Genomic DNA, 27,342 nt, shown 5'->3' with positions numbered 1-27,342 from the left:
GGAAGACGTAGTAGGTATCTGAGGAAGTTGATGATTTGAGACGACTTGAGCAGAATCCGTAAACATCTTTGACAAAATTGCCTCTGCAGTCAGGAGTTTCTGTTGCAACATGAAATTGAACAGTGGGCCTTGAACAAAAATGGTGAACATTTGCAGCATTTACTGTGATGTTTAACCACATTAAATTTGTTTCTTTTTATTGTAATGAATTAGTTTAATTTTTAAAAAATTGGTCTAAAGAGTTTAGACAGTACTTCCCTCGCTGTCGGAAACGTGACGACTGCATGTCTATTATGTTTTTTTTCGCAGTAGATTTCATTATTTTTTTTGAGTCACCCGGTATATGCAAATTCAAAAAATATGAATGGAATGATAAATTACAAGTACAGACTCATCATATTTTGTATATTCTAGATAGGATTTATTCGGCAAACTTTTGTAGAAGATAACCAAATATACTTTGACTAAAAATTTATTATGCTCTTTATAACCTTAAAACATTTGCAAGATTTCAAAACATTCGGTTCTGGAGTTCCTGATTAAATCAATAAAATACATTTACCCATTCATTAATCTTTTTGGGTCACCCTGTATATGCAAATCCAAAAATTATGAACGGAATGATAAATCACAAGAAAAGACTCATCATATTTTGTACATTTTAGATACGATTTATTTAGCAAAATTTTGTGGTGACGTCATAAATTTTTTAGGGGGGACGAGCAAATACATTTTGATCAAAAACTTACCATGCTTATGATAACTTTAAAACACCTTCAAGATTTCAAAGCATTCGGTTTTGTAGTTCCTGAGTAACTCAATAAAATAAATTTACGCATTCATTAATTTTTTTGAGTCACCCTGTATATGCAAATCCAAAAAATATGAATGAAGTGATAAATTACAAGTACAGACTCATCATATTTTGTACAGTTTAGATAGGATTTATTCGGCAAACTTTCGAGCTGACGTCATCAATTTTTTGGAGGGGATAAGCAAAAATATTTTGACTAAACATTTATTATGCTCTTTATAACCTTAAAACATCTGCAAGATTTTAAAGCATTCGGTTTTGTAGTTCCTGATTAACTCAATAAAATAAATGCACGCATTTGTTAATTTTTTTGGGTCACCCTGTATATGGAAATCGAAGAAATTTGAATGGAATGATAAATGACAAAAGAGATTCACCATATTTTGTACATTTTAGATAGGATTTATTCGGAAAAATTTTGTGGTGACGTGATAAATTTTTTAGGGGGGATGAACAAATACATTTTGATCAAAAACTTACCATGCTTATGATAACTTTAAAACACCTTCAAGATTTCAAAGCATTCGGTTTTGTAGTTCCTGAGTAAATCAGTAAAATAAATTTACGCATTCATTAATTTTTTTTTTAGGCACCCTGTATATGCAAATCCAATAAATATGAATGGAGTGATATATCACAAGCAGAGACTCATCATATTTTGTACATTTTACATAGGATTTATTTGGCAAGCTTTTGAGCTGACGTCATCAAGTTTTTGGAGGGGATAACCAAATATATTTTGAGTAAAGATTTATGATGCTCTTTATAGTCTTAAAACATCTGCAACATTTCAAAACATTCGGATTAGCAGATTCAAAATTAAATTGCAAAATGTTGTTTTATAATTTTGATTTTTTTCCAAAAATCTGGACGTTTCGGGTAAAAACTCAATTCGGAGTCGTAAACTACATGTTTAGGACTATACTATTTTATACAATTTAAAACCCATTTACTATGTACAATTTTGAAGTGACGTCATCACATTAGTGGTGGGGATGATTAGACAAATTTTGGTTAGCGTTTTACCATCTACATGATATTCCTAATATAACTACAAAATTTCACAACAATCGGTCGAGTACTTTCGGAGATTATCTGTCTAATAAAAATCCGGGACGGCAGACGGACAGACGGACGGACAGACGGACGGACAGACGGACGGACAGACGGACGGACAGACAGACGGAAATGGGAAACCTATTTCTTCGTCTTCTAGGGGTCATGAAAGATCGAGAAAACGTAAAAGTAGAGAGTCGGCCGACGGACTCGATTACAATACTTCCTTTGCTTACACTCGGGAAGTAAAAAGATATGAAGTATTTAGGCAACCAATTATACATATGCGTGTGGTCTTCGTCATGCGTCCTTGGGCATTTAATACAGTTCAAATCGAAAAGGAGGCATGTTTACATGACCTACTGCGACCCTGTAATCATTTATAGAAACCCTGTATATTACTAAAATGTGTTAGTTAATATACGAAGACTCTCTCAAAGAGTATCGGTAAAGAAGATGTCGAAAGAATAAAAGGTAGAGAAAAAAAACGAAAAACCAAAAACGTTGGTTTTGAAAATAAGAAAGAAACGTTTTCAGTACTTCGTAAGTGCGCATTATTAACCCTTTCCATGGGATAAATATTGTTATCAAATAAACCCATACACCGCCCCAGTATGACGCCTATGGGTTTTCTATTATGAAAGGTGATGAGCGGTAGTAACTTATCATCGCCGACGGCGGCGCTCGACTAAAGGAAAACCTGGAAGCTGAAGTCACGATGGGCACTCCAGAAGAACCTCGATCCCGAAATATGTGGAAAGGTTTTTCTCTATGTATAAAATTGGATATTTTTGAAAACTTCTACAGCAAAAACTAAAATATCTTAAAATCTACCGTCCTTTGACCATCGGAGTCAATTTACCTAGACACACTTTTCAGCAGAGGGTCAGAGGCCGACCTCAGGAGCTACCAATGTACCCATAAAAATAAGTGCTAGATCAACGAATTATTAAATGATTTTATTCTATTTGAGAATCCTAATCTTGTTTATAAGCACCCAAATACGGGCATCGATTGGTCTTTATGGCACAAATCAGTTAAAAATTGCTAAGCAACGATTGATTATTATTTAGTTGTATTAAGGTAATTAATTATTATCTAAACAAGCTTCCATATTCAACATTTTTATTAAAGTTGGTAAAATAATATTTCATCAAATCATTCCCTGAACGACTACAAATTCTTCTAAAATTTCTTTTGAATAAACGTTTACCGCTTCTTCAGTTGGCATTTTGAAAAACGAATTATTTAACAAACAATCAACGTGGTATCAATAATAACATCAAAATACTAGCCAGCTATGTATTAAAGTTCGCATCGGCACAGTTCAGACAATCTTGCCGGAAATAACTCAATATTTCGTTAAAAATATTTTAGAAATCAAAATAAAATAAAATAATAATAATAACCTATAATGATAATAATCTTTATTTCCTTTTGGGACAAAAAAAAATTGTATAAGGACGTCAAAAATATAAAAAAATAAGTAAAATGAGACATCATCAAATACAAAAAATACACTCCAAAAAATTAGTACAAAGAGGACACAAAAGAAAAAAAAATCACGCAGCGAAACAACTGAAAATAGCCAGTAACATATGGATTTCGAATAAGACTACTAATGCACAATTCTAAAATACTCGTCAACTGTGTAAAAGCATTCAGACATCAAGTACTGCTTCAACAATCTTTGGAATGATTGAATTATTGTCACATTCTTTATATACTCAGGGAGCAGATTGTATGCTCTAGGTCCCATCAGATGTGGTGATCTAAAAGTGCATTCATACCACCTACTGCTATCAATGTAAAAATTGTGACAATATCTTGTATTTAAGCCATGGCGTTCATGTGATGATGAAAAAGATTTTTTGTTATGAAACGTGAATACACATAATTCATAAATACATATAGGTACCTGGAAGTGTCATAATTTGATACTTCCTAAACAGTTCTTTACAGCCGTTCTATGTACCGGGTACATACCACGGGCATAATTGTCGATTGTGGCCCTTAAGACATTTAACATTCTTTCGTGCTATAATCTCCCTAATTAAGCCCTTAATACATAAATAACTATTACGTTAATCAGAATTATCATCATCCGAATATCATTGTACCTACTTATAAGTAAGTACCTATATCATAATTTTTAGGTCAAATAAACTTATGCAATAAGCTGAAAACCTGTTAGACCTAGATTGCGTTCTGTTTGTTAAACCACATTACCTACTTATTCGAGAAAGTATTGTGTAATAGTTAACTTTTACTTTCGTTTAGTTCACACGATACCTCAAATTAAACGAAGTTCTTTTTTGTGCAGGTGGTTAACGATGAAAAATATACAAAATCACTGATTGTTATTATGACCATCAGCCAAGTGATATTTGATAAATACACTGTGAAATCTAAAAAATATACTTGTGAACGTACACTTTTTATAATGCTTTTTGCTTTAACCTGTGTGCAAAACTTGAGTACTAAAAGTGATTATCCTCCAGACATGTACCTACAATACAGTACAGCACATGTGGATATTTTTTTGGCTCTGTTTGTGATGTGCGCTATCGAGGTGGTGGTATTAAAAATTCTTACATTTGAAGAAGAATAATATAAAATCCGTGACAGTGAGTTTTTTTGCTGAATTTTACTTTTTTTATACGTGAGAGAAAATAAATATTTATTAGATAAAATGAGCTGTATTTTTTATTTGTCTATAGGTGTGGTGCAGTTTTATTATAATGTAAGGTAAGGTGGTAATAATTTATTGAAAAGTAGATCTAGATATATATAGAAGCCATTTTCTATTAAAACATTTTTTCACGATCGGGCGATAAATAACGACTACTGGCCTTGTTTTTAGGACGCGAAGGTGGTAAGTAAATTATATATTAAATAACAAGAAAATAATTTTATTTATTAATAAAAATATTAAATACACAACCACTGTACATGCCAATATTCATTGGCATATTTTCTTTTTCTAAATTGTCCATCGCAACACAACCTGCCCAAGTTGGTTCCTAAACATTCTTTTTTTCCGCATAATGCATTATAGTGTTCTTTGGACTTTTTTACAAAAGTCCTTCACAAATTGTGTTGACAGTTTCCTTTATAGGGTAAACGCGTACAAGAGTACGCACTTTTTAATTTTTTTGGATAGACAAATTTTATGATATGGGTTCGTCATATACATGTTTAGAAATCAGATATGTTTAATTGTACGTCCCAAGACCACTATATTTTAAGAGTAATTTCAATTTTTGTCAAGATGTGCAAATGCCCACTCTTAGATACAGTGGCGGCTCCTCAGAGGAGGCAGGGGAGGCTGAGCCTCCTCTATTTTTTGGAGCTGAGCTTCCTCTAATTTTTTTCGATGAAAGAATTTATATTTTTGTAGACATTTGTTATTTTTCAGAATATTTTCTTGGATTTCATTTACTTTCATCATATATCAGGTTAAAATGTCGGAAAAATTTATATTTGCGCCCTCACAATCATAATTCACATTCACACCACTCCGCGTTTGGTTTCAGCGGCAGAGGCTTGCTAACCGCTAGCCTCCGAACGACGATACGTTAATAATGAGACCATAACCTTGACGCACCGTCAGTGGGTATTGCATTGGCTAAAACGTTCATCGGCTGCCGCTCCAAGCCGCTAGCCTCCGGCTAGTTCATCTCTTTTCAGATCAAGTCGTACAGATAACTTTATCTCTTTCTTATTAGTTGGAGCAATCGGGTGTAAGTAGGAAAAACATTGAGGTGGTTTCGCGAGCTCCCTATTCAGTGGTGGTGGTGTTTAGGCTTTACGTAGGTAAGAGTATAAAAGGGAAGACCAACACCATCACTCCCATTAATGGTATTGACAGTTACAATTAGAAACAAAACAGAGCATTTCATGAAAATAATTATAATAAAACTAAATAGTTAACGGCTTCGGTTTTAAGAAACAAATTATACTGCTGGAATTGTGTATTATTTATAAGTGATAAACTGATAAATCTTCCGCTTGGGGTAAAACAGGCTATAATAATTTACAAAATTTGTCACGAGCTATAGAAAGGCATGAAAAATCACAGGAACACATATTTTCTTCGATTAAATTAGAAATGGTTGGTAAGCAAAACATTGCCAATAATTTAGATTCGGCTCATAAAAGGGAGAACTATTACGAGAAAGTTGGTGAAAATTGGGCAATTTTGAAAAGACTAATCGATGCAATATAATTTATCTGTCAACGCAAGAGTGTTCTTTTCGTGGGCATGACGAAAAAAATTATTCAGATAATAAAAGATATAAAAAGTAGTGCTTTTCAAATTTGAGCCTCCTCTGAAGAAAACTTCACGAGCCGCCACTGCTTAGATAGTACACTGCACAAGAGTGCGCATTTGAACGCTTAAGAGTGCGCATTACATTTTATGAAAAAATCTTTGTTTCTAAGGTCACAATAAATGGGAATAAGTGACTGCAGATTACACATAAAACGGGAGACCTATTTCTTCGTACGCTAGGGGTCTTGAAAAGTCGAAAAAACGTAAAAGTAGATACACCACCACACAACTTGAGAAGCAGTACAAAGTAATAGGGTTAAATAATTCTTTATCGTCTGATATGTGTATGTACTACGATATATATAACATAATAGTATAAAACTGTTACTGTATAACGACACCTTAAAAGTTACAACTAATAAAAATTATTACTGTAAAATAAAAGAACTGGTCAACTAAAAAAACTAAAACTATGAGCGGTAAAAATTACATCAACACAACGTGTGAATCGTCAGTACGACCAAACTATAAACTATATACAGGTCACTTTTGCACCTTTATCTAAGGTTTAGCATTAGTTTCTGAATGGTATAACTTCATCTTACCCAGATGGCACTAATAAGCAGAAATCATCAGTGCGTACCTACTCTTATAGATATTCGCACTCTTGTACACATTTACCCTATTTACTGCAAAATAGTAAACAGCGCAGTATGTCCACTTCTGTGTATTTAGGAATGACTTAAATGCATGGAGGAAAGAGTATCTTCTTTCCTCCATGCTTAAATGAGAGATTCGTTGGAGGGAGAATAAATCACAGCAGTACGCTTTGTGGTTGCTGTTTCGTACAAATCGTTTGATTGGTGGATAATTCGACATCTGTGATTGGGTAATAAATGAATTTGTCTTAAATGTCAAATGTTAAAGAATTAATGCAGTTTTCTATTATCTAATTTTAACCGATATACTAGACGTCTCTGTGGTCTGCAAAGTTAGTGACCACGCGATTGTATTTTGTATCGGCGATTTTGAGGAAAGTTATGAACATCTTAGCATCTTACTTTTTCTACCACTGTGATCCGATTTAATAAGAAAGTTTCATTGATACTTTGGTGGCTTTGGAATTTAAATGGAAAACTCACAATTTCGTGACACCAGCGCAGTAAGTTTTTGGCTTTATTTTTAATTCATGAACATTTTATAGGTGGGAAAGTAAAAACTAAATCTTAATTATTAATGTTTACTATAATTTGCAGTCACCAAACAGTCTCATCTGTGGTCATGTATTCACCGTCGTTGGGAAGGCCAAAGCACATTAAGTAACATCAAAGTAGCCATTCGAAATGTCACGTTTGAAAGTCTACTAATTCAAAACGCGATGTTCCAGCCGAAATGGAGCACTGTAAACATCTAATAAAAATGACGGAATCCCACAATAGTTATTTAAGCATTCAGGGATGCAACAGCGGTTCACTAGTTGAAGGTATTATTTGGAGATCGAGGGCCGAAACTTGTCGCTATTACGCCCGTGGTGCTTATTACGTTTTTCGTAAGATCGGAACCGCGGAGGAAGAAGATCGAAGCAATAAAAATTACAATTAAAATAATAATGTATGTACAGTGGAAAAATAGCAATGCCCTTGGCTTTGGCGTCATGAAGCATTAGTAAACAACAATTATTCAGAATCAGTCAATAACTACAGCTTCTCTAACCCGTGAAAGTTTGAAAACGGTCAGTAGTAAACGTAATCGGTCAGAAATGAAACCATTTCCGACCCTTGGGGGCGCCACTGTCAACTTAATCTATAAATGTCAAATTAAAGTACCTAGCATGAATTTAATAAAATGTCTATCCTACGGCACCCAGAGACTTTAATATGAATAGACCGGCTATGTGGCCTAAAACTTGAAGCCGGCAGTCGCCATATTGCTTAGTCCCAAAATCGCGCCAAATTTAAAATCTGGACAATTTCAAAGTTATAAAAACACGAATCTTAACAAGTTTATTTGGGATAGTAAGGTTGCGAAAAAGAGGTTTTTATATAGTAATACACAATATAAAGTAAAAACATATATATGTTATATTTATTATTGGCCTTTGAACAAAATTAATTTATTATATTTTTGCCGAACATTTTCTCCTCTAATCACTTCTGTTTTTAATGGACATAAATGCCTCATTCGCAATTTTAAATATCTGCTTAAAATTAATTTCATTAATTTATTAAAATGTGACTCACTCATGTTTTTATCTATTTCCGTCGCGTCAAAAAAAAAAGGTCAAATTTATGAAAGAAATGTAAGCCTATACTTCTCAAAGTCAATATGAATAATTTTGTTAAGATTTTTTTTGCATTGACCAAGTCGAATTGACAGAAAGGGACCAGCAATGGCGGCGTTTCCTGTGTACACAACTGCTTCAAGAAAATACACTAGAATTTAGGGTGATAGCCGGTCTATACATATTAAAGTCTCTGACGGCACCTACTAAGCGTTAATATTTTACCAAAATAAACAATATTACTGAGGTAGGTTTTTTATTATTATTATGATGGTGTTTGTTTTATTACATGATTGAAAATAGAGTAAGTAGTAAGCAAATCTCGGCAAAAGTACCATTCCTGTCTTGAGAACCAGTTCACCCTGAGGCTATGCCTCTCGGTAAACTATAGTTCTCTCGACAGGAATGGAATACTTTCCGCCTCGGTATGTAATAAACTATTATGGTTTTTCCAATTTGCGATTTTGTGTGTTTTTTTTTTTTCATTTAAAACTGAATTTAGAATTAAAATTTTGTGGAAATGAGTGTAGATTCAGACAGGTAAGGTACAGATAGGCTATGGGAAGGCAAAATTTAATTCTTTTTTACGCTTACGTCATATAAACCCGATTAAAATACATAAATAACATTTTTATAGTATTATAGTTTGTAGTTCTATAATCTTAGGGATAGTTCTATGTAAAAGGTCACAGCAATGTCTAGGTATCATTACTTGGCCTTTGTGTTTGTAATGATATAAGTCTTGCCTAAATGCCGGTCAATTTTCCTGGTCAATGGTGGGTATGATCATAATAATAATAACCCGATATGTACTCATAGCTAAATAGTTCGTTTGTAATTTTGTGTAATTTTATAAATACGTAAACACGAAAAGTTTGTCAAGAGCAGCAATACCTACGACAAAAATAAATGTAGTCTATACTCTACAATCAAACTCTTTGACGAACAGTTCAACAGAATACCTAGTAAGAAGTAACGTGACACAGAATGATGTTTCAGATTGCATAATAATGTTCACTGTTCACTAGACAAAATTTTTCTCAAGTCACGTACTTCATTACGCGCCGTTGTAGGTAACTTTGCTACTTTATTAACTGTAGGCAACCGACTTCTCATTACATATTTCAGTTTTTTGTTTATATTCAAGTCGTTGGCTAACACAGTGACAAATGCTGGTTCTCTCCAATTATTATAGGTGCAGGTTCTCTTCCAATCACCTTATTTAACTCAACTGTACCTAAATACTTATGTTTAGATATTTCTCATTTTTAAGAAACTTTATTTGACAACGATTTATATCTTCACTGCAATCTGCATTTGCTTTTATAATTTAAAAATCAGATTGATGTATATATGTGGGACTACTCTAATTAAACCGGTCAGAAAACATATGTTATGATTGTTATGCCGAATGAGTCGTCTTCAAAATCTTATATTTTCTCCAAAAATGGTTTCAAAAGATGAGAATTTATTAAATGCCGTGCCTTAAAGATGCTTAAATATAATCATCTTAGCCATTTAGTCAACAGAAAAAAACGCCACAAGTTTTTATGCACATGAGTAAAATAACCAACACTATAAACTATAAACTAACGACAGCTCAATAATGTGATGATTTCGTTTCATAAATTTTTTAAATATAAACAAGAGTGTATTTATTTTACTTACCAACGTTAACGCAAAACGTAATCAAAACATCTCACTTCCTAAACAGGTACATTATAGCATTAAAAATTCACAACTTATAAGACGATTATTATAAAATTTGTGCAGCAAGAATAGAATATGTGGACATTCACACATTTCGTATACTGACATTCTGAGCCGGAATTACGGTGTGGAAAAACTGCCACTCAACCGGAACTTCCATATATTACGCTATGTTTCGATTGTGAATAATTTATTGTTGTAAATAGATAGGAACACAGACAGCAAAGTAATAAAATATAAGATCCCTTTACGAAATGTTAAATACGACCTTAAGTTGTAGTGAATTTTGCAGGTAGAATTGTGGTATTGTATTAATGTACACATTATTAGTAAATTTATAATATTTTTGTCAACAGACATTTGAAAAATACATAGGTTGATTTATGAAAATTATTTCGCAATTACTGTCATCACTGATTTGTCTTGAGTGATCTGTGTATCTAATCGGTTATTCGAATCATTTATCACTACTTGTTCAAATATGACATTGTAATCTGAAATGTGGACTCTAAAAGCAATCAGTATAGTAGCACATCGTGTTTATAATGCGTATTTATCATGTATAACCACAAACTTGCAATTACCTCTTGCGTGAAATATCTACATAATGTCAAAATGTGCTAATGAAAATAAAATCGCAATCGTTAACAAATGCAGTTTTTATAGTCCTCATTTATTATTCTCGAATTTTTTTATTACATATTTTTAATTTTATTTATAGATAGATATACCTAGTACAATTTGTTTTGATTACATCAATTTTTCGATGTCAATTACCTATTTCACACGGGCACGGGTGATTGCTAAAATGCAACTTATGAACTTTTACAGATTCCAATATTTCGATTCAACGCAGGCACGTAACCAGTCTTTTATTTTGGAGGGGCCCAACCCGGGCACTAATTTCAAATAAGGCGGCCTTTAAAAAAGTCTTCATTAGTATAAATCAACATTTTACTTGGATCACAACCAGTACCTATATAAATTTAATGGGGTGAAAATAGTTGAAATTGCCTAACACCATGAGAATTCATTTAAAGCCTGCGTGCTAATCTGCATAGTTGTATGGGCTAATTGCTTAAAAAAGTTATCGACAAAACTGTTCAGAGCAGCATCGCTTTAAAGTTATATTACAAGATAAGAACATAAGACTACTCATAGCTAAAATTTACTGTTGATCTGAAATTTCGAAATTGCTTTACTTTTAAAATTTAAAATTAATTTAAGGGGGCACCAGGGTTGGCACAAGGTTTTGCTGAAGTGGCCTGTGCCCCCCCAGGCCCCCCCTTGGTTACGTGCCTGATTCAACAACTTGATTGACAGTACCTACACATCAGTCTCCATTCAGTCAGTATATCGCACTGTGAGAGCAATACTCACGTAAGTCAAAATTTGCCGAATTCTTAAATTTATCATCAATGCATAAAAAAGTTAATGTAGTTTTAGTACATGTAAGTAGGTATTAACGGTTTTTAATTTTAAGTTCATGCGAGTCATATAAACTCGCATGAACAGTTAAATTCCGAATGAAATACAATATTTTATTTTCAAACGATTATTTTTGCATTGACTTACTATGGTTAGTGATGGTTATACTATGGTTGATAAGCAAGATATGCTTATCAGAAAATGGCGGATTAACTCTTCAGTACGTTATATACGAAGGTTTTAGGAGTCCCAAAAAAAATAATAAAAAAATTCTTTATGATGTAGATTACAAGAAAAACGTAATTTTATAAAAGTAAAATTGGCAACACTGCACACACCTAATGCGTGAACACCTCCGGCTTACTTTTTGGTTTCTTAGTAACGATGGAACTGAAATCCACCTTCGCTTTAAATCAGGCAAACAGTGTTGTCAAATGGAATTTTATCAAATTATTACAAACACAGCATAACCACATCTTTGTGTATTCTAACTGAAATGGTAATTAAACATGGTCATGAGCGAGAAAAATATTAACTAAAAGTTTTGTTAGGTACTATAGTTATTGTGATAATGAATGAGTTGTTCAGTTGTTAAACGTAGCAAAAGAACCAATTTTAAAATCATTATAACTCCAACAAAATATTAGAAGGATTTTTTTACTATTTTTCCCAGACACACCAGTTGATTGTTAAGAGCGTAATGGAGAGTTAATCCTTCATTTTCCAGACACCCGGTATAATATTCCAAAATGGTTGCCGACACAGTAGGCCATGATTGTGCAAACCCACCTTTATAATTATGTATAGTTACAAAAAATTGGTTGAAATTTATTTCGACAGAACTTCCGTCGCTCCTGATGCACGGTCGTGGACAGTGAATTTCGTCCATCTAATTTCTTTGACAGAAAAAAACTCTAAATTAGCCCTTAGATCTTTCTAACCTTTTTTTGTCATTTTGACATAAAGGGGCAAACGTTTTTTTATACGATAACTAACACTAGTCCGCGATAAGCCCAAAAGTGTAGCGACATCCCGACTTGGAAAAGAGATATTAGTTTACCTTCATTAAAATAGCTAATCGATGGCAGGTTCGAAGCTAAATTAAATTTGACAATACTTACGTCAGTCATCATGACAATAAAGCACCGACTACAGTGAATTTTTGTGAATTCGCGTGAATTGTGTGGACGAAATTCACTGTCCGCGACTGTACACAGAGATCAAAAATGATTGAGAGAGTTGGTACCTATTGCTTTTTTTCTTCAAGTTGTCAACCTGATGACAAATCATTGCAAACTAAACTTTTATTCAGGGGAGGATTTCGTTTGAGGAAATTGACTAGTAATTCAACGCAGATGCTGAAGAAATTTTCCATGGAACATCTAGAAAAACCCATTGTATTTTCTCCATTTGAATATCCCGTTGTAAAAATTTTGGATCCCGTCTCTGATTCATTTACATATCACGTGCAAGCATTTGAAGCAAATCAATTCTTTCGTATATATAAATATATCGTCGTACATGGACATGAGAGAGGTGTATGGCCGGCGAGACCACAGAACAATCAGATAAATCTGAAAATTGTCTGATTGTTCTATGGCGAGACGTAGAACAAGAGGTGAGTATCCAATCGTTCATATCGGATAGGCGTAATAAATAACTGGCTTTGATCTCACTTTCTCACTCTATATGCGTCACTTCCGTTGATCGTCAAGGAAATATTTTAAATAAAAGAAAATCGAGTTTGTTTATTTCTCGATACATGTCATTTTTGAAATTCGTAAATGTTAAATAATGACATGGATTGTGATTCTACATCGGGTTCTGAAGAAATACACTGTACTCCTCCGGGGATTGCATAGGCCGCAAATGCTGCAGTAAAGGAACTGCTTCCCGTAAAATCAAAGGATCGTTATGAGATGGTCCAGAGACAGTTCCAGTCATGGTACCAAAAAAATAATAATACAATAATAAAAAAAACTAAAAAATGTAAACTTGAAAACTCGAACAATTTTAAATCGAAACACTGTAGAAACAAAAAATTGAAAAATTGAAGAATTAAAAAATTCAAGTCAAAAAAGCAGCAAGAGTGTTATTAAAAAACAAAAATCGGATTTTTTTTAAATAATTTTTCATAAAAGCGCGATTTGTTAAGCTGCACTTCAGGGGCGAGGGAAGTACTGTCGAAATAACCATCGACCAATTTTTTTTGGTTGTTTTCATTTTCGGTCTCGCTGGTACGTGCCGAAGAGTGGAGCTTACAAACATATTGATTGACGATGTTGAAGAGAAAGGCACTGTTCTTATGATAAAGATTCCCGATACAAAAACTAAAATTTGCGGTACAGTTACCATTGTTTCTGGAAATGCAGAAGGGGTCAATTTATAGGTATTTATCAACGAAAATATGCTATTGTTCAACCCCCTCATCACTAACAAGGTTGACTGTCCATATACATATTATGCGTTATGTGAACTTTCATGTCCCGAAACACATCACGTTATGGGGAAACGTTTCATTTGGTAACACCAAGAACTAATGAAGAAGTCGCCAATGAGTAGAATATCATATTTTGCTAACATCTACTATGATAATATATTTCATATTGCACACTAACTGTAAATTCTTTTGTATGTGTTTCACTCATAATTAAGTTTTTTCACAATTTTCACACATTTTGTTTAAAAACCAATATTTTTTGTTTTTGGAACGAAGTTCCTTACGGCAGGCTTGGAGGAGATAGGAATTTTGCTGCACGACCGAACTGAAACAAATGTGATCCTAAAACCGTAACGGAAACTCCGTGGAATAAAACCGTTAAATGATACGTGCGCAGGCGCGACCAGAGGTGGTGCGAGCCGCACTTCAGACGGCGCCGGCGGCCGCCTTACAAGTGTAGGTAAGCAGAGAAAAAATGTTGTGCGCCTCTGTGGGATTCGAACCCACGTCCCTTTGCTCTCAGGGCAGGTATGCTGACCACTACACCAGGAAACGACTTATTTATTCTCTGCTTACCGACGTGTTATTGTGCCGCTAGACAAGGTTGAAGGTCCGCACACGTGCAGCTGCCTTACAAAGACACCGCCAACACGTGGAGACCGCACCGACAAAATATAAAAAATGTCCTAAACACTTTTCGTTCTCTCATCCCTTCTCTCTCTATTACCACTCCACCCCGCCAATGCATAGTATATACTCATTAATTCATGGACAAGCACGTGGCGAATACGCACATTATAGATACATTTTACTCGTGAGTAGCCATGTTTATTTTCATATAATTTCAAATCGTCAAAACAACAATAAATATAGTAACAATGGCAAAGCAGAGTATCAAAAAGCGTATAGGGAACGCGAAAAAGCTAAAAAAAATGAAAATAAGCAAGAAAGGTACGATATAAAGCAAAGATATCCTCTAAACTAGTGACAATATTTAAAAAGTTTATTGATTATTTTTTTAAATAATTAAAACAAATTCTCCCTTCAATTCCAAACATTTAAATATATATATATTTTGATAATTCTACCTATTTTACGTAATTTATTATTTCCTAAAATACTGAATTTCCTAAATATTTTCCTGTACTTAAATAAAAACTAATCAGCATAATTTAAGAGAAAAATCAAGAAAACCTACATAAAATTGAGCACGTTTTTTTTTGCAAATTGTGTCGATTCTACATTAGCCGAAGGAACTTCGTTCCTACCCGGTGTCCCACGACACCACATTTCTTTTTTTTACTTGAAATTGACCCTTTTCCTGTAAGATCGTAAAACTTTCATAGTGACTTTCCGTGCGCACGCATCTTCAAAACCACGTTGGAAATAGTATCTATCCGGCACTCCGGCAGCAGAGCAAAGGCCTGTGACAACAAACCGCTTTGACAGAGTGCAACCGGAAACACATGCGTAATCTGTCCCTCATTGGTTAATTTTAATTTGGCGCTCCAAAAATCTGACTTCGCCTGCGCGATGTTGTCTCACTCTGTATCATTGGAGTTTATATAATGTCTACTCACTTTGCTTACAGGAAAAGGGTCAATTGTATGAAATTGAAACTCGTCAGCCACTGTACTGCAGTACAGTAAACCTCTCGCGCCGCACTCCTCTCACCCGGGAGATGTTGGTCACACTTTGATATGTAGCCTGCATAGATATTGTAGCCGTCCATAGAGTCGAAATTTGCGAATAAAAATAAAATAAAACCGGTTCAAACGGAGCCGACGGTGGCTTACAAATTCTGACGTCACTCTGGCACACGTTGCACAGAGACGTATTTAATATTAAATGTCATCTTTTCCGTTATGATATAATCTGTTTCATTTCTGAGCTCAATCTCGTCAATAAAAACGAAGCTCTGTTCACTGCACATAAGTTTTGGTATGGTATATTCATCGTTGTGGTAGTAGGTGGAGCGAAAAACCTGGTCATCTTAGCAGCAAACACGGCTATAAACTAGTCCACGTGGACTGTTTGTTTTCTGTCATATTTTACTTTGCTTGAACCAATTGCGTTGCACCAAACGGTTATTACACTTGTTGAAATACATTTTCAAACTTCCATCTTTCTCTAGATCGTCGGTTTCGTAGCTGTGTGACAAATCGTTTGTCGTAGACAGAAAATAGTACGATTACAGTGACCCTAAGATTTTGTGCAATCGGCCTTAAATACACCCCTGTGTGATGTCACGCGTGCCGTAGTGACAGAACTTGCAAACCGTCGTCGGCTCCGTTTGAGCCGGTTTTATTTTATTTTTATTCGCAAATTTCGACTCTATGGACGGCTACAATATCTCTGCAGGCTACTATACATGGAAGGTACACGGCATACTCTGTCTATACATTTAAACCTCCTTGGTCGCCTCTATTTAAACCCATACTTCTCCGATCGAGATCTTTCACGAACATCCATCGCGACTCCGCTTCGAGACTTCCCTGGACGTCGCTTGGAGACTTCCGGTAACCGGCTCCAAGCTTGTCTTTATGCGCCCGCCGCTCGGTCGTCGATGAGTCACCGTTCATCGACACACATACTAGAAAAACTCATAGGCGTCGCACCGGGGAGTTTATGCGTAGGTATATTTCGTAACAATACTATGTAGTATTATACAACGTGTTGTCCTATAAATGGTGTGTACTGTTGGGCAATAAATGCTATTATTATTGTTATTAATATTATTAACCCCCCTCATACTGGTCATAAGCGTTTCTTCTTAAACTACAGACATGGAAAGTGTTCAAAACAAGTGGTCGGAATTATGTCGGAAAAATTTCTCGTTTAATAGCCGAATACCTTTATTTACAAAATTCTGGAGAATATATAGGCCATAGGGCCGTGCAATCATGCATTCAGGAGATCGTCTGCCACATTTTTAGTCCAAGCTGGAACAGATATTCTGCACTTAAACTGACACGAGGGCTGTAAATCAACAAGCACTGCAGAAAGTACGTGGAGAATTTAATCGAAATTAATTATTTTTGCACTCATGACCTTTTTTGATGACTTTCGCGCATTCACCAGGATGCGGGAGCTCGAATTTCCCGCACACGTGCATTTTAACTTTCCGTAGCCATGGTAACTTTAAAATAGTCGGGTAGTGTCAACATTGTGAGGTGTTTACGCCGTTGTTTAGAAATAACTCACAGTTAATCTCTTCAGTTTAAAGGTTTATTCGTTGCAAAAAATATTGTACACAACACGTTCGTGATGCCTGCTTCCCGCATTCACGCAAATGCGGCACGACCGAAGGGAGTGCCGCAAACAAGCGTTCATGCGGGAAGCAGGCTATCCCGAACTAGTTGTGTAAATTACTATTCCAAAATTAATTTAATTTTTAAAAAGAAAAAAACGAGGGGTGCAGACCAAAAAAATTTTAAATAACTATTTACTATGTACTCAGGCTGAAGTTTCCAAATTTTTAAAAAAGGCAAAAGACAAGAAATAGTCCATAATCAAGGTAGAATCTCAAATTTTATTATATTCTTAAAGAATTGAATAACGGTATTTTTACCGTTGTTATGATTTTCGAGATATCTAGAGCTTGAGTTGACAAATATGACAACTATATTTATTACAACTATGTATTTTTTATATATACCGCCTGTCTGGAAAATGGCGGATTAACTCTTCAGTACGTTATACACAGGGGTTTCGGGAGTCCCGAAAAAATAATAAAAAAATTCTTTATGATGTAGATTACGAAAAAAAAAGTAATTTTATAAAAGTAAAATTGGCAACACAGCATACACCTAATGCGTGAATACCTCCGGCCTATTTTCTGGTTTCTTAGTAACGATGGTGACTGAAATCCACCTTCGCTTTATATCAGGCAAACATTGTTGTCAAATGGAGTTTTATCAAATTATTACAAAAACAACACAGCCATATCTTTGTGCATTCTAACTGAAATGGTAATTAAACATGGTCATGGGCGAGAGAAATACTAACTATTAAAAGTTTTATTACTAGTTATTGTGATCATGAATGTGTTGTTTAGTTGTTAACTGTAGCAAAAGAACCAATTTTAAAATCATTATAACTCCGTCAAAATGTGAGAAGGAATTTTTTTACTATTTTTCCCAGGATCACCAGTTGATTGTTAAGGGCGTAGCGGAGAGTTAATCCGCCATTTTCCAGACACCCGGTATATATAACAGATAACATTAATGATAAAGAAAGTGCTTTAGTAATAATTCCTGACGCAAAAACGAAAATCCAGCTTACATTTATAGTAACAGCCGGTAATTTGAATGACATCGATTTACTGGAGATTTACCGTAAATATACAGCTCTATGTTCAAAGAACGTTAGACACCAACGTTTTTTTGTGTTTTATAAAGCAGGAAAACGCGTCTTGCGAAAATGTTAATGAACGTCATCACAAAATTTTGTAATTGAAAAACTCACTTGAAACAAATGCGTAGCACGTTTCTTTATCTTTACTTGACCATTACATATTTTACATACATATCTTTATTTTAACTTATGATAATGGTTGTCATAAAAAAATAAAATTTGCAAAATCAAATCTTTTAACTTTTCGAAAGAGCTGGATTTGTTATACTGTACTGTAACCTCATTTGACATGCACCTGTTAAAACTTTTATGACTTAAGCGGCTTAAGCCAAAGCACCCTTATAAGTCAAACTGGCTATTGTAAGCTTTGTGGACCCGAACCGCAAGATTATTACTTTCCATTGTTGGCATAATGTAGCTGTGAACTGAGTTAAGTAATACAATCGCCAGTTTGACCTATAAGGGTGGTTTGGCTTAAGTCGGTTAAGTCATAAAAGTTTTAGCAGGTGTATGTCAAATGAGGTTACTTTACTTTATGAGCGAGGGAAGTTTTGTCGAAGTAATCTTCACCAATTTTTTTGTTCCTTAACAGGATCATTTTGTAGGGTAAGCTCCATGTTTTTTTTTTAAACTCCTTTTAACTTTGAAGCATGTGAATGTGTCCGTGGCACCGTAGACCCTAAACCTAAACGGATCGACCGATTTCGATGCAATGTTTTTTAGTTGAAAGCTGGTTTACTCTGGATGGTTCTTAGCTATGTTTCACGATAATCACTTCAATCATTTCAACATCATCAGCTAATTTCTCTGCACCGTACTATCCAAACGGATGAACCGATTTCAATGCGGTTTCTTTTGTTTGAAAGTCGGTTCACTAGACCATATGTAGACTTCAAGCAGGCTTCCAATAGATGATGTTTCTATAATGTCAAATCATTCTGTCAGTAATTCTTGTGTCAAATGATTTTTATTAAAAAAAGGAGAAAACTGCAATTCGTAGTGTGATTCAGTTCTTCTTTTAGAAGTGAAAACTGGGAAAGAAATCCTTATAAAGATTTTTCCTATACATTGGGCAATTCATATTCTTCTTATGAGTCCATTCGCTTTGAGTTAATGAGTTCAAGCGCAGGAAAACATCCCTTGAAGGCGCACCACGCTCTGGAGGACCAAAAACTTCCGTCATACCAGAAGTCTTTGACAAATTTTCGGACGATAGATGTACGAAAGTGCGTGAATTAGCCGAAGATAGAGGCATTTCAACTACTAGAGAGTTCTTCTTATTGACCCCAAATGCATTGGTGAAGAAATCAGCTTTTCTAATCAATTTCAGACCTTTTAAGTGTTAATTTTTTTGTCAGGGCAGGACTTCTTAAGAATTACACTTGTTTTCACCTATCGTCTATTGTCTCTCATCTATTGGCGATTTTATTAAACACACATACCTAATACCTCAAATTGCTGAACTGATCACTGTGCTTTAAGAATATCACATACTCGTAGATGGTAAAACGCTATTCAAAGTTGTCGGTTCACCATCAAAACTTCAAAATATTATCTCAAAATTCTGTTACATAATTTTACTTATTATAATCTAAAATGGAATTTTGCAGTTTGCTCCCTAAATTTTGTAAAGAGACTAACATTATAGTTACAGAACATCGATTCAAATTTATTTACACATAAAGTCGATGATCAATATATTTGTCCTACGAAAAATTTGAGGGTGTTACAAAATTTTAATTTAACATAGAGGATCATCTGTACGTGTTAAAAACTAATTAATGTGCGAATTGATTTAATTCAGTTTCGTCAGAAAAACAATATAGACTTAACAGATACGTTATTCCACTTAAAAAAATAATAATAAAAAAGTCAATTTCGAAAAACTGGTAGTTACTCGTATTCTTTTCGTCAGAGTAAACGTAAATTTTCAAATAATTTCATTTGATATGCTAAACAAGTGATATGTTCACAGATTAATGACAACAAATACTCAACTAAAAAATAATACGGTATATAAAGACAAACATAAAATGATTACAGCGACATGAATTTGTGCGATCCGTTGTAACAGGTGAGAACCGGAATACTAAAATGTACAACACGACGTGGCTAGTCATAACCACTGTTCAAAAAGTACCGACTATGCGGGGAAGCAGAGTTTACGAACTGAAAAATTACATATGCAAATAGTTTGTGTAGTTAAGCCTAACTTTTAAAACTTTACAAAGCGAAAGATAATTTCTGGATTACGTTTATGTATGAAAATCAACAACTAAGGTATAACAGGAAAGAGGTAAAGATCGTAAAATTGATCAAGAAACAACAGTTTTTGATAAGATTTGCAATGCAACATAATTTTCGAATGTTACAAAATTGTGTCTCAATGTAATTAATATGTTGTGCAATTTTAACATTCCTTTGTATTTTCCTTGGGTTAGACTACTACCGATTGCACAGAAAATAATTCTTAATAGTTTTGTTAGTAACTGACAATAGATCAGTGGTTGGAAGTAATTCAATTACAGGTAATTCATTACTGTAATTCAATTCCTTTTCAAGTAATGAGTAATTGTAACGTTTTTTTTTTTGAGTAATTCAGTCACTTTTACAATTACTTTTTGCAATTACTTCTAACCCAAATACTCAAAAATATTGTTTTGTTTTTCTCTACTAATCGTTTACCTGACCTGCTGGGAATATTATAATTATAATTGGTTCGTCCCCACAAATAGTACATTATGGAACTAGTGGATGAAGTTGAATTTCAACGGCGAGAGTGATTTTTTCACACGAGCGGGTGCAACGAGCGAGTGCGAAAAAGAAACTCGAGCCGTTGAAATTTCTTCATCCGCGAGTTGCATATACTATTTTTTCTAAGAAATTAGGAAATAAATGTTTGTTTATGGTAGGTATTTTATTTTTGAAATACATTAACTGTAATAGAACAATTTGTGCAATTATCACCAATAATATTTACACTTTTATCGTAAGTATTATTTGAACTTGTATCTTTGTTTAAACTTAGTTGGCTGCTTCCTGTATCAATAACTGCACTTGTATCAGATTCGAAAATGCCGCATTGGCAGCATTCAAAATTTCTTCAGAAACTTCGTCAGTCTCACTCATGTTCATTGTTTTCACTTGTGTAAACTAGCAGTATTAAACGTCAAACACTAACGGGTCGTCCAGCCTAGGCGTCATGATTTTCGAAGCGCGCGAAGCGGACGGTGCGGTCGGTGCAGGCGATACGCGACACATTTCGCTAGCTGCGAAACGCTCAGGCTGGACGACCCGTTAAAATCGTAGACGGCCGAGTATTTTTCCACTAGAGGGTGAAATGAAATTTCATCCACTGCCAGCGATGGGAAAATGACAAACTTCAACCTTAATGAGTAGAAAAAAGAAGATTAACCCAGTAGGGAGTTAAAATCTAAATAGAGTTTAGCAGAGAATTTGTTAAGAAAGCAGGTAACCATAATATTATTTTCATTAGTAGTTGCACACATGTTTGAGTAGCATAATATACATAAGCTCGTCATCATTTTAAGGGTGAGCTAAAGTATATTCCAACATAGGAAAATACATATAAACTTCTGTCCAAGTTTTTGCCAAAAGTATACATCCGATTGTAATAAACTTCACACCGTTGAAATGGGCGTAAAAAAACCCTACCCAGACTGCTTTTCCGTTTTTTAAATCTTGTTGTCAAAAAAAACTACAAAGCGTTAAAATTGTAATGATCTGGTTTTCGCTATTTATGGATCAATTTTAAATTTTCAAAAAAGTACATTAGTAGAAATTGTATTAAAAAATACATTGCACATTACAGAAATAAAATATCACATCTCAAATAACTGAGAAAACGGGCAAAATATTTAAAATTTGTGGTCAAACAAACCTTAGGCATTTTTCTGGTCCACTCAAATCTATAACAGGTATACTATCCTCAAAGATATTTGGCGTTTATGACTTCACACCAATTTGACTCCCATTATAATTCAATAGGCCGTCACAACCGGATGTCTTAAACCCGCTCACCGATACCTACCTGAAAAGACCTTTTCTGGTAAAAGCACAGGGCAGGACTGAGTTTTGCATTTACCGACAACTGCGCCTTTCGAGTTTTTTATTTTAAGTAAAAACAAAGTAACTTTGTACTCAATCATTTTTTATTACAGCACAACTATTTACTTATTAACTACTACTGCTTATTTATTGATCGAAATAGTCACTGTCATCATCACTCGACTCTTCTAAATTAATAATTAACGGTGTTATCAACCGTGCCCTGTACTGGTCTTCTTCTTTTGTGGAATGTCGTACACAATTGGCCCACATTTCGGCAGTTATTTTGGAAGCTTCTTCCCTAATTATGTCAATTGTTGCACTACTAAATTTTGGTGCCGTATTATTCCTTCTTATATTATTTTTCATTTGCGACCAGATTAGTTCGATGGGGTTAAATATACAATGGTACGGCGGAAGTGTGATGTAGAGAGCGGATTTCGGTCGGGCTAGACAAGGCCAAACTCGGTACGGCTCGTACGGGATGGGAATTCATTGCAGTTACGGGCTGCACTTCGTTTATTTGAGATTAGAATACCGCTGCTTCGTTGCACTCTGCTGTTAATTCCAGTTCTCATTTACTTAGCCGTTTGATTAATAAATCGTTAATTGTACTTATGGAATAAGTGATATTCAAATTCAGTGATTATCTATCACCCGCTACTGAGTCCCGGCGAACCGGCGATCCAGCGCGTCCCCACCTATAATCGTGACGTAGCCCGACAGAAATCCGCTGTCTACTAATCACCCTAAATCCACGATCTCGCGCCATAGCATCTATTTTATATTGTTTCTCAAATTTTCGAGTGTGTAACACTTCTAATAATTGTGTCTTTGTGTAATTTTCTTCAAAGTATAAATCATGTTCCGTAAGGAAATTTTGAAATTTGAAAATTTTAACAAACAAAATTACTCTGAGTCCGGTCCTTCGCGTCTCGACCGTCCCTGGCACGTCGAAAAGGTCTTTTCAGGTAGGTATCGGTGAGCGGGTTTAAGACATCCGGTTGTGACGGCCTATTGAATTATAATGGAAGTCAAATTGGTGTGAAGTCATAAACGCCAAATATCTTTGAGGATAGTATAACCGATAGAGACCGTCTTTTTAAACCCCTCATAATCCGCCAATAAAATTTTATGAGAGTGTCCACCCTCTAAGATTTTCTAAATTTAATCTGTATGTCACAAAGTCAAGTAAGAGGCAATTAAAAATTAAAGACAGACTTTGAAGTTTACATTATCTGGTATTTTTAATAGTTCCATTCTAAGTATTTAGGAACATCCTTTTTATGATGTGGACTAAGTGCTCATTCACAATGGGCATAAAGCATAAGGATGTCCTAAGCATTATCCTCATTGTGAACGAATACAAGCATAGAGCACTAAACATAAATTTTTATGTATTAATGCTTAGGACATCCTTATGCTTTATGCCCATTGTGAATGAGCACAAATATTTACGATACATTTACACGTAGCCAATAAGATATTTTGAAATCTTCCACCAATGCAAATTTTGGTTTAAAAGTTGTTGCAGTTGGCATCGAACTTTTATTTGAAGCTAGAGTGGAGTAAAATTAGGCGCAAAAGAATCGGCTCTTCAATTGACCCTTTTCCTGTAAGATCGTAAAACTTCCATAGTGACTTTCCGTGCGCACGCATCTTCAAAACCACGTTGGAAATAGTATCCAGCACTCCGGCAGCAGAGCAAACGCCTGTGACAACAAACCGCTTTGACAGAATGCAACCGGCTACACACGCGTAATCTGTCGCTCATTGGTTAATTTTAACTTGGCGCTCCAAAATCTGACTTCGCCTGCGCGATGTTGTCTCACTCTGTAACATTGGAATTTATATAATGTCTACTCACTTTGCTTACAGGAAAAGGGTCAATTTTTGATAAAATATGTCACATGTTACATGTTGCCCCCCAACCATTCCATCTTGCGCCGCTGTGGAAAGGATGATTAGTGTTGGCACGGACGTTTTTAAGACAAAACGTCATGTCTTAGCTGCGAAAATTTTGAATGTCAGTTGTTATTGAATTTAAATTATAGTCCTCTTGCGTGAAGTATTTATTTGTTTTATTGTATTTACTGATGTGAATATGTAACAAATGCGTTAGGAAAATAAATCACTCACTGCCTTTTTCATTCTAACGCGTTTTTTCTTGACCCTTTGAGCCCATACAACAAAAAATATCTAAAATTGTGTCTTCATCCAATTTTTCAAAGTGCAAACAGTAATTGTTAAAGTAATGCATTACTTTTTAAAAGTAATGAGTAATTGTTATGAATATCTTAAAAAAAAGTAATTTGTAATTGTAATGAATTACTATTGTTACTGAATAATGAGTAATTGTAATGCATTACTTTATAAAATAATTGTTTCAATCACTGCAAAATAGATATACCGTTTCAAAGCGAGTTGATCCTACTAATAGCATCGTAGTTAACTACATTCTTACCTTTTTCGTGCAAAGCCTTGGACCAGCACATAGCAAACACCAGAAAGTACTCCTGCAATTACACTTACTCCGATTCCTGTCGATACAGCGATAGTTACAACGTCCGATGGCATCTTCGTATTTATTAATTATTTTAGTTTGACCAATAGTTAACAGGTATCGAATTAATCACACTTACATTCGTTTCAAGATAAGATTTATTTACATTTTTCTATGTACTCATAAGACTGTCACGAGATTTCTAATGTAATTTAACAGCACCTCATTTCGATGACGTACCTACCTCGACCTTGTGAAGGTAAATAAATACTTATAAGCGGAATCCTACTCACAGTGTAACGAAATAATCAACGAAGCAACTTTCGACAGTTTCTCTTGTCTCACACAGTTAATTAAAGCTTTCATACTGCACCTATGCATATGGCTTAAGATTTTTAATTTCGCCATGTCAAATACGACTCTCAGTAAATGATTGACCCTGTAATCAACAAAAACAAACTAACAAAAAAAATCACAATTTTAATAGTAGGCACTAATAAAGTTGCAGGAGTCATCAAAATTTGGTTATCATTGTTATTCTTCATCTCAAGTATTTTCAAAAAATTTAAGCTCATCTTTAATATACAGAATAAGTCACTAAGCGCGCGTTCCGGGATATCTCCTTAAATATTAGTAACACAGAAAAAAATCAAGGACCAATTTTTTGCGATTCTTTGAGGACTATACTCCAAAAATTATTATTAACCATACAGAGTGTTCTGTTTTTAAGGGGTAATACACAACTTAATTTTTTAAATGAAATACGCTATACATTTTTGCGTATTTTGATTAATCTCTTCCTAGATTTTACAATCACAATCACAGTTTATTTTTTAAATTCCAATACGACGTTGCTAGGTTATTCCAATTTTATTGCTATTTTTTAGGAGTGGAAGGGATCACAGGAACATCACAGTAGTCACAGTACGGTTATTTTTAAAATCTGTATTACAATATTTTGTGGAGAGATAAATAAAAGTACACCCTTTGTTGTGGTATACTTAACTGAAATTAAATTTTGGATATACAAAGTGTTTATATAAAAAAATATTTGTTAGAATTTTCAAACATGAATATTTCAGTTTTCTCAAATCAATCAACAAATACTCATTTTTTACTGCATCTTATTCAATTTTTTGTTCGTTCTTTGTATTTTCTATATTTAAAGTTGATAGTTACTGGTATTTTTTACTTTTTTAAGACACACATCGACATATTACACTCACCGGCACGAAAACAGACCACCTAATATTTACAGTACAGTGCTTCATCGTTTTTAGTGTGCTTATTTATGAAGTTGTTTCTTGATCAGCATAATAATTGAGTGTACCTGCAAACAGTAGTTTAGATGAGTTTCGGAATATGCTTTTAGAGGAATGGGAGTATTGTCAAACTAAAATAAATACACAATTTAATTCGTGGGATGTCCTAGAGCATGGTAGCAGTCTTATAGGCTCGTTATTGACGTTCCTAAACAGTAAGCCAATGATCATTGTTTTTGCTTTTTTTAATCTTTTTTTTTAGCTTTGTTTGATTGTTGAATTTTGATCTTTTTCTATTAAAATATGTTTTTTTAGTTCTTTCGGGATGAAAATATTACAATAGAATTTGCGAATTTTATTTTCGTTAAGAGTCACCCTGTATTCAATTCTAAAAAAATATAAATGTTCTTGATAAATCAAGTATATACTCATTATAGTTTGCACAATTTAAATACGACTTTTTCAGGAAAATTTTGGGAAGACGTTATCAATTTTCTGGGTGGATAAAGAGGTATTTTTTGATTAAATATTTACCATGCTTACGATAACTTTAAAACGTCTGCAGGATTTCAAACCGTTCGGTACTGCAGTAACCAATAAAATAAATTGACACATTCATTAATTTTTTTGAGTCACCTTGTATAAGCAATTCAAAAAATATGAGTGGAATGATAAATCACAAGTAGAGACTCATCATATTTTGCATTTTAAATAGATTTTATCCGGCAAAATTTTTAGATGACGTCATCAATTTTTCGGAGGGTATAAACAAAAATATTTTGATTACAAATTTGCCATACTTGTAAAACGTCTACAAGATTTCAAAGCATTCGGTTTTGCAGATCCAAAATTCACAGTTGTTATATAAATTTGATTTTTTTTTCACAAAAATCTGGAGGTCTCGGCTAAAATCTCAACACAAATTTAAAACCCGTTTACTACATACAGTTTTGCGGTGACGTCATTATATTGTTGGTGGCGATTAGACAAAATTTGGTTAGTGTTTTACCATGTAGGTACATGATATTTGTAATACACATATGAAATTTGACAACAGTCGGTCCAGCAGTTTCAGAAATTATGTGTCTAACTTCTAACACAAATTGACGCACACGGAGGACAAACAGACAGACAGACGGAAACCGGAGACC

General features: G+C 34.3%; 1 protein-coding gene across 4 annotated transcripts in view; it reads right to left on the bottom strand.

The window, feature by feature from the left end:
- The window catches only part of LOC135130174 (uncharacterized), a 90,791-nt gene extending 65,629 nt beyond the window's left edge, over window positions 1-25,162 (bottom strand). The window contains exons 1-2 of one of the 4 annotated variants that reach the window (XM_064057525.1): window positions 25,069-25,151; window positions 24,891-25,003 (exon numbers count right to left, since the gene is read on the bottom strand). In XM_064057525.1, coding sequence (XP_063913595.1) covers window positions 24,891-25,003 — 113 coding nt within the window. In that variant the 5' untranslated portion in view covers window positions 25,069-25,151. Of the gene's footprint in view, window positions 1-24,890 lie in introns of all 4 variants that reach the window. The other 3 variants (XM_064057524.1, XM_064057528.1, XM_064057526.1) reach the window with 3 other exon arrangements.
- Between the last annotated feature and the right edge of the window lie 2,180 nt (window positions 25,163-27,342).

This window comes from Zophobas morio, unplaced genomic scaffold (genome assembly GCF_036711695.1).
Source record: "Zophobas morio isolate AGI-343-1 ecotype UQ-CSIRO unplaced genomic scaffold, CSIRO_AGI_Zmor_V1 ptg000017l, whole genome shotgun sequence".
NCBI lineage: Eukaryota > Metazoa > Arthropoda > Insecta > Coleoptera > Tenebrionidae > Zophobas > Zophobas morio.
Note: the sequence above shows the minus strand (reverse complement) of the source record. Positions and strands in the feature narration are given on the sequence as shown.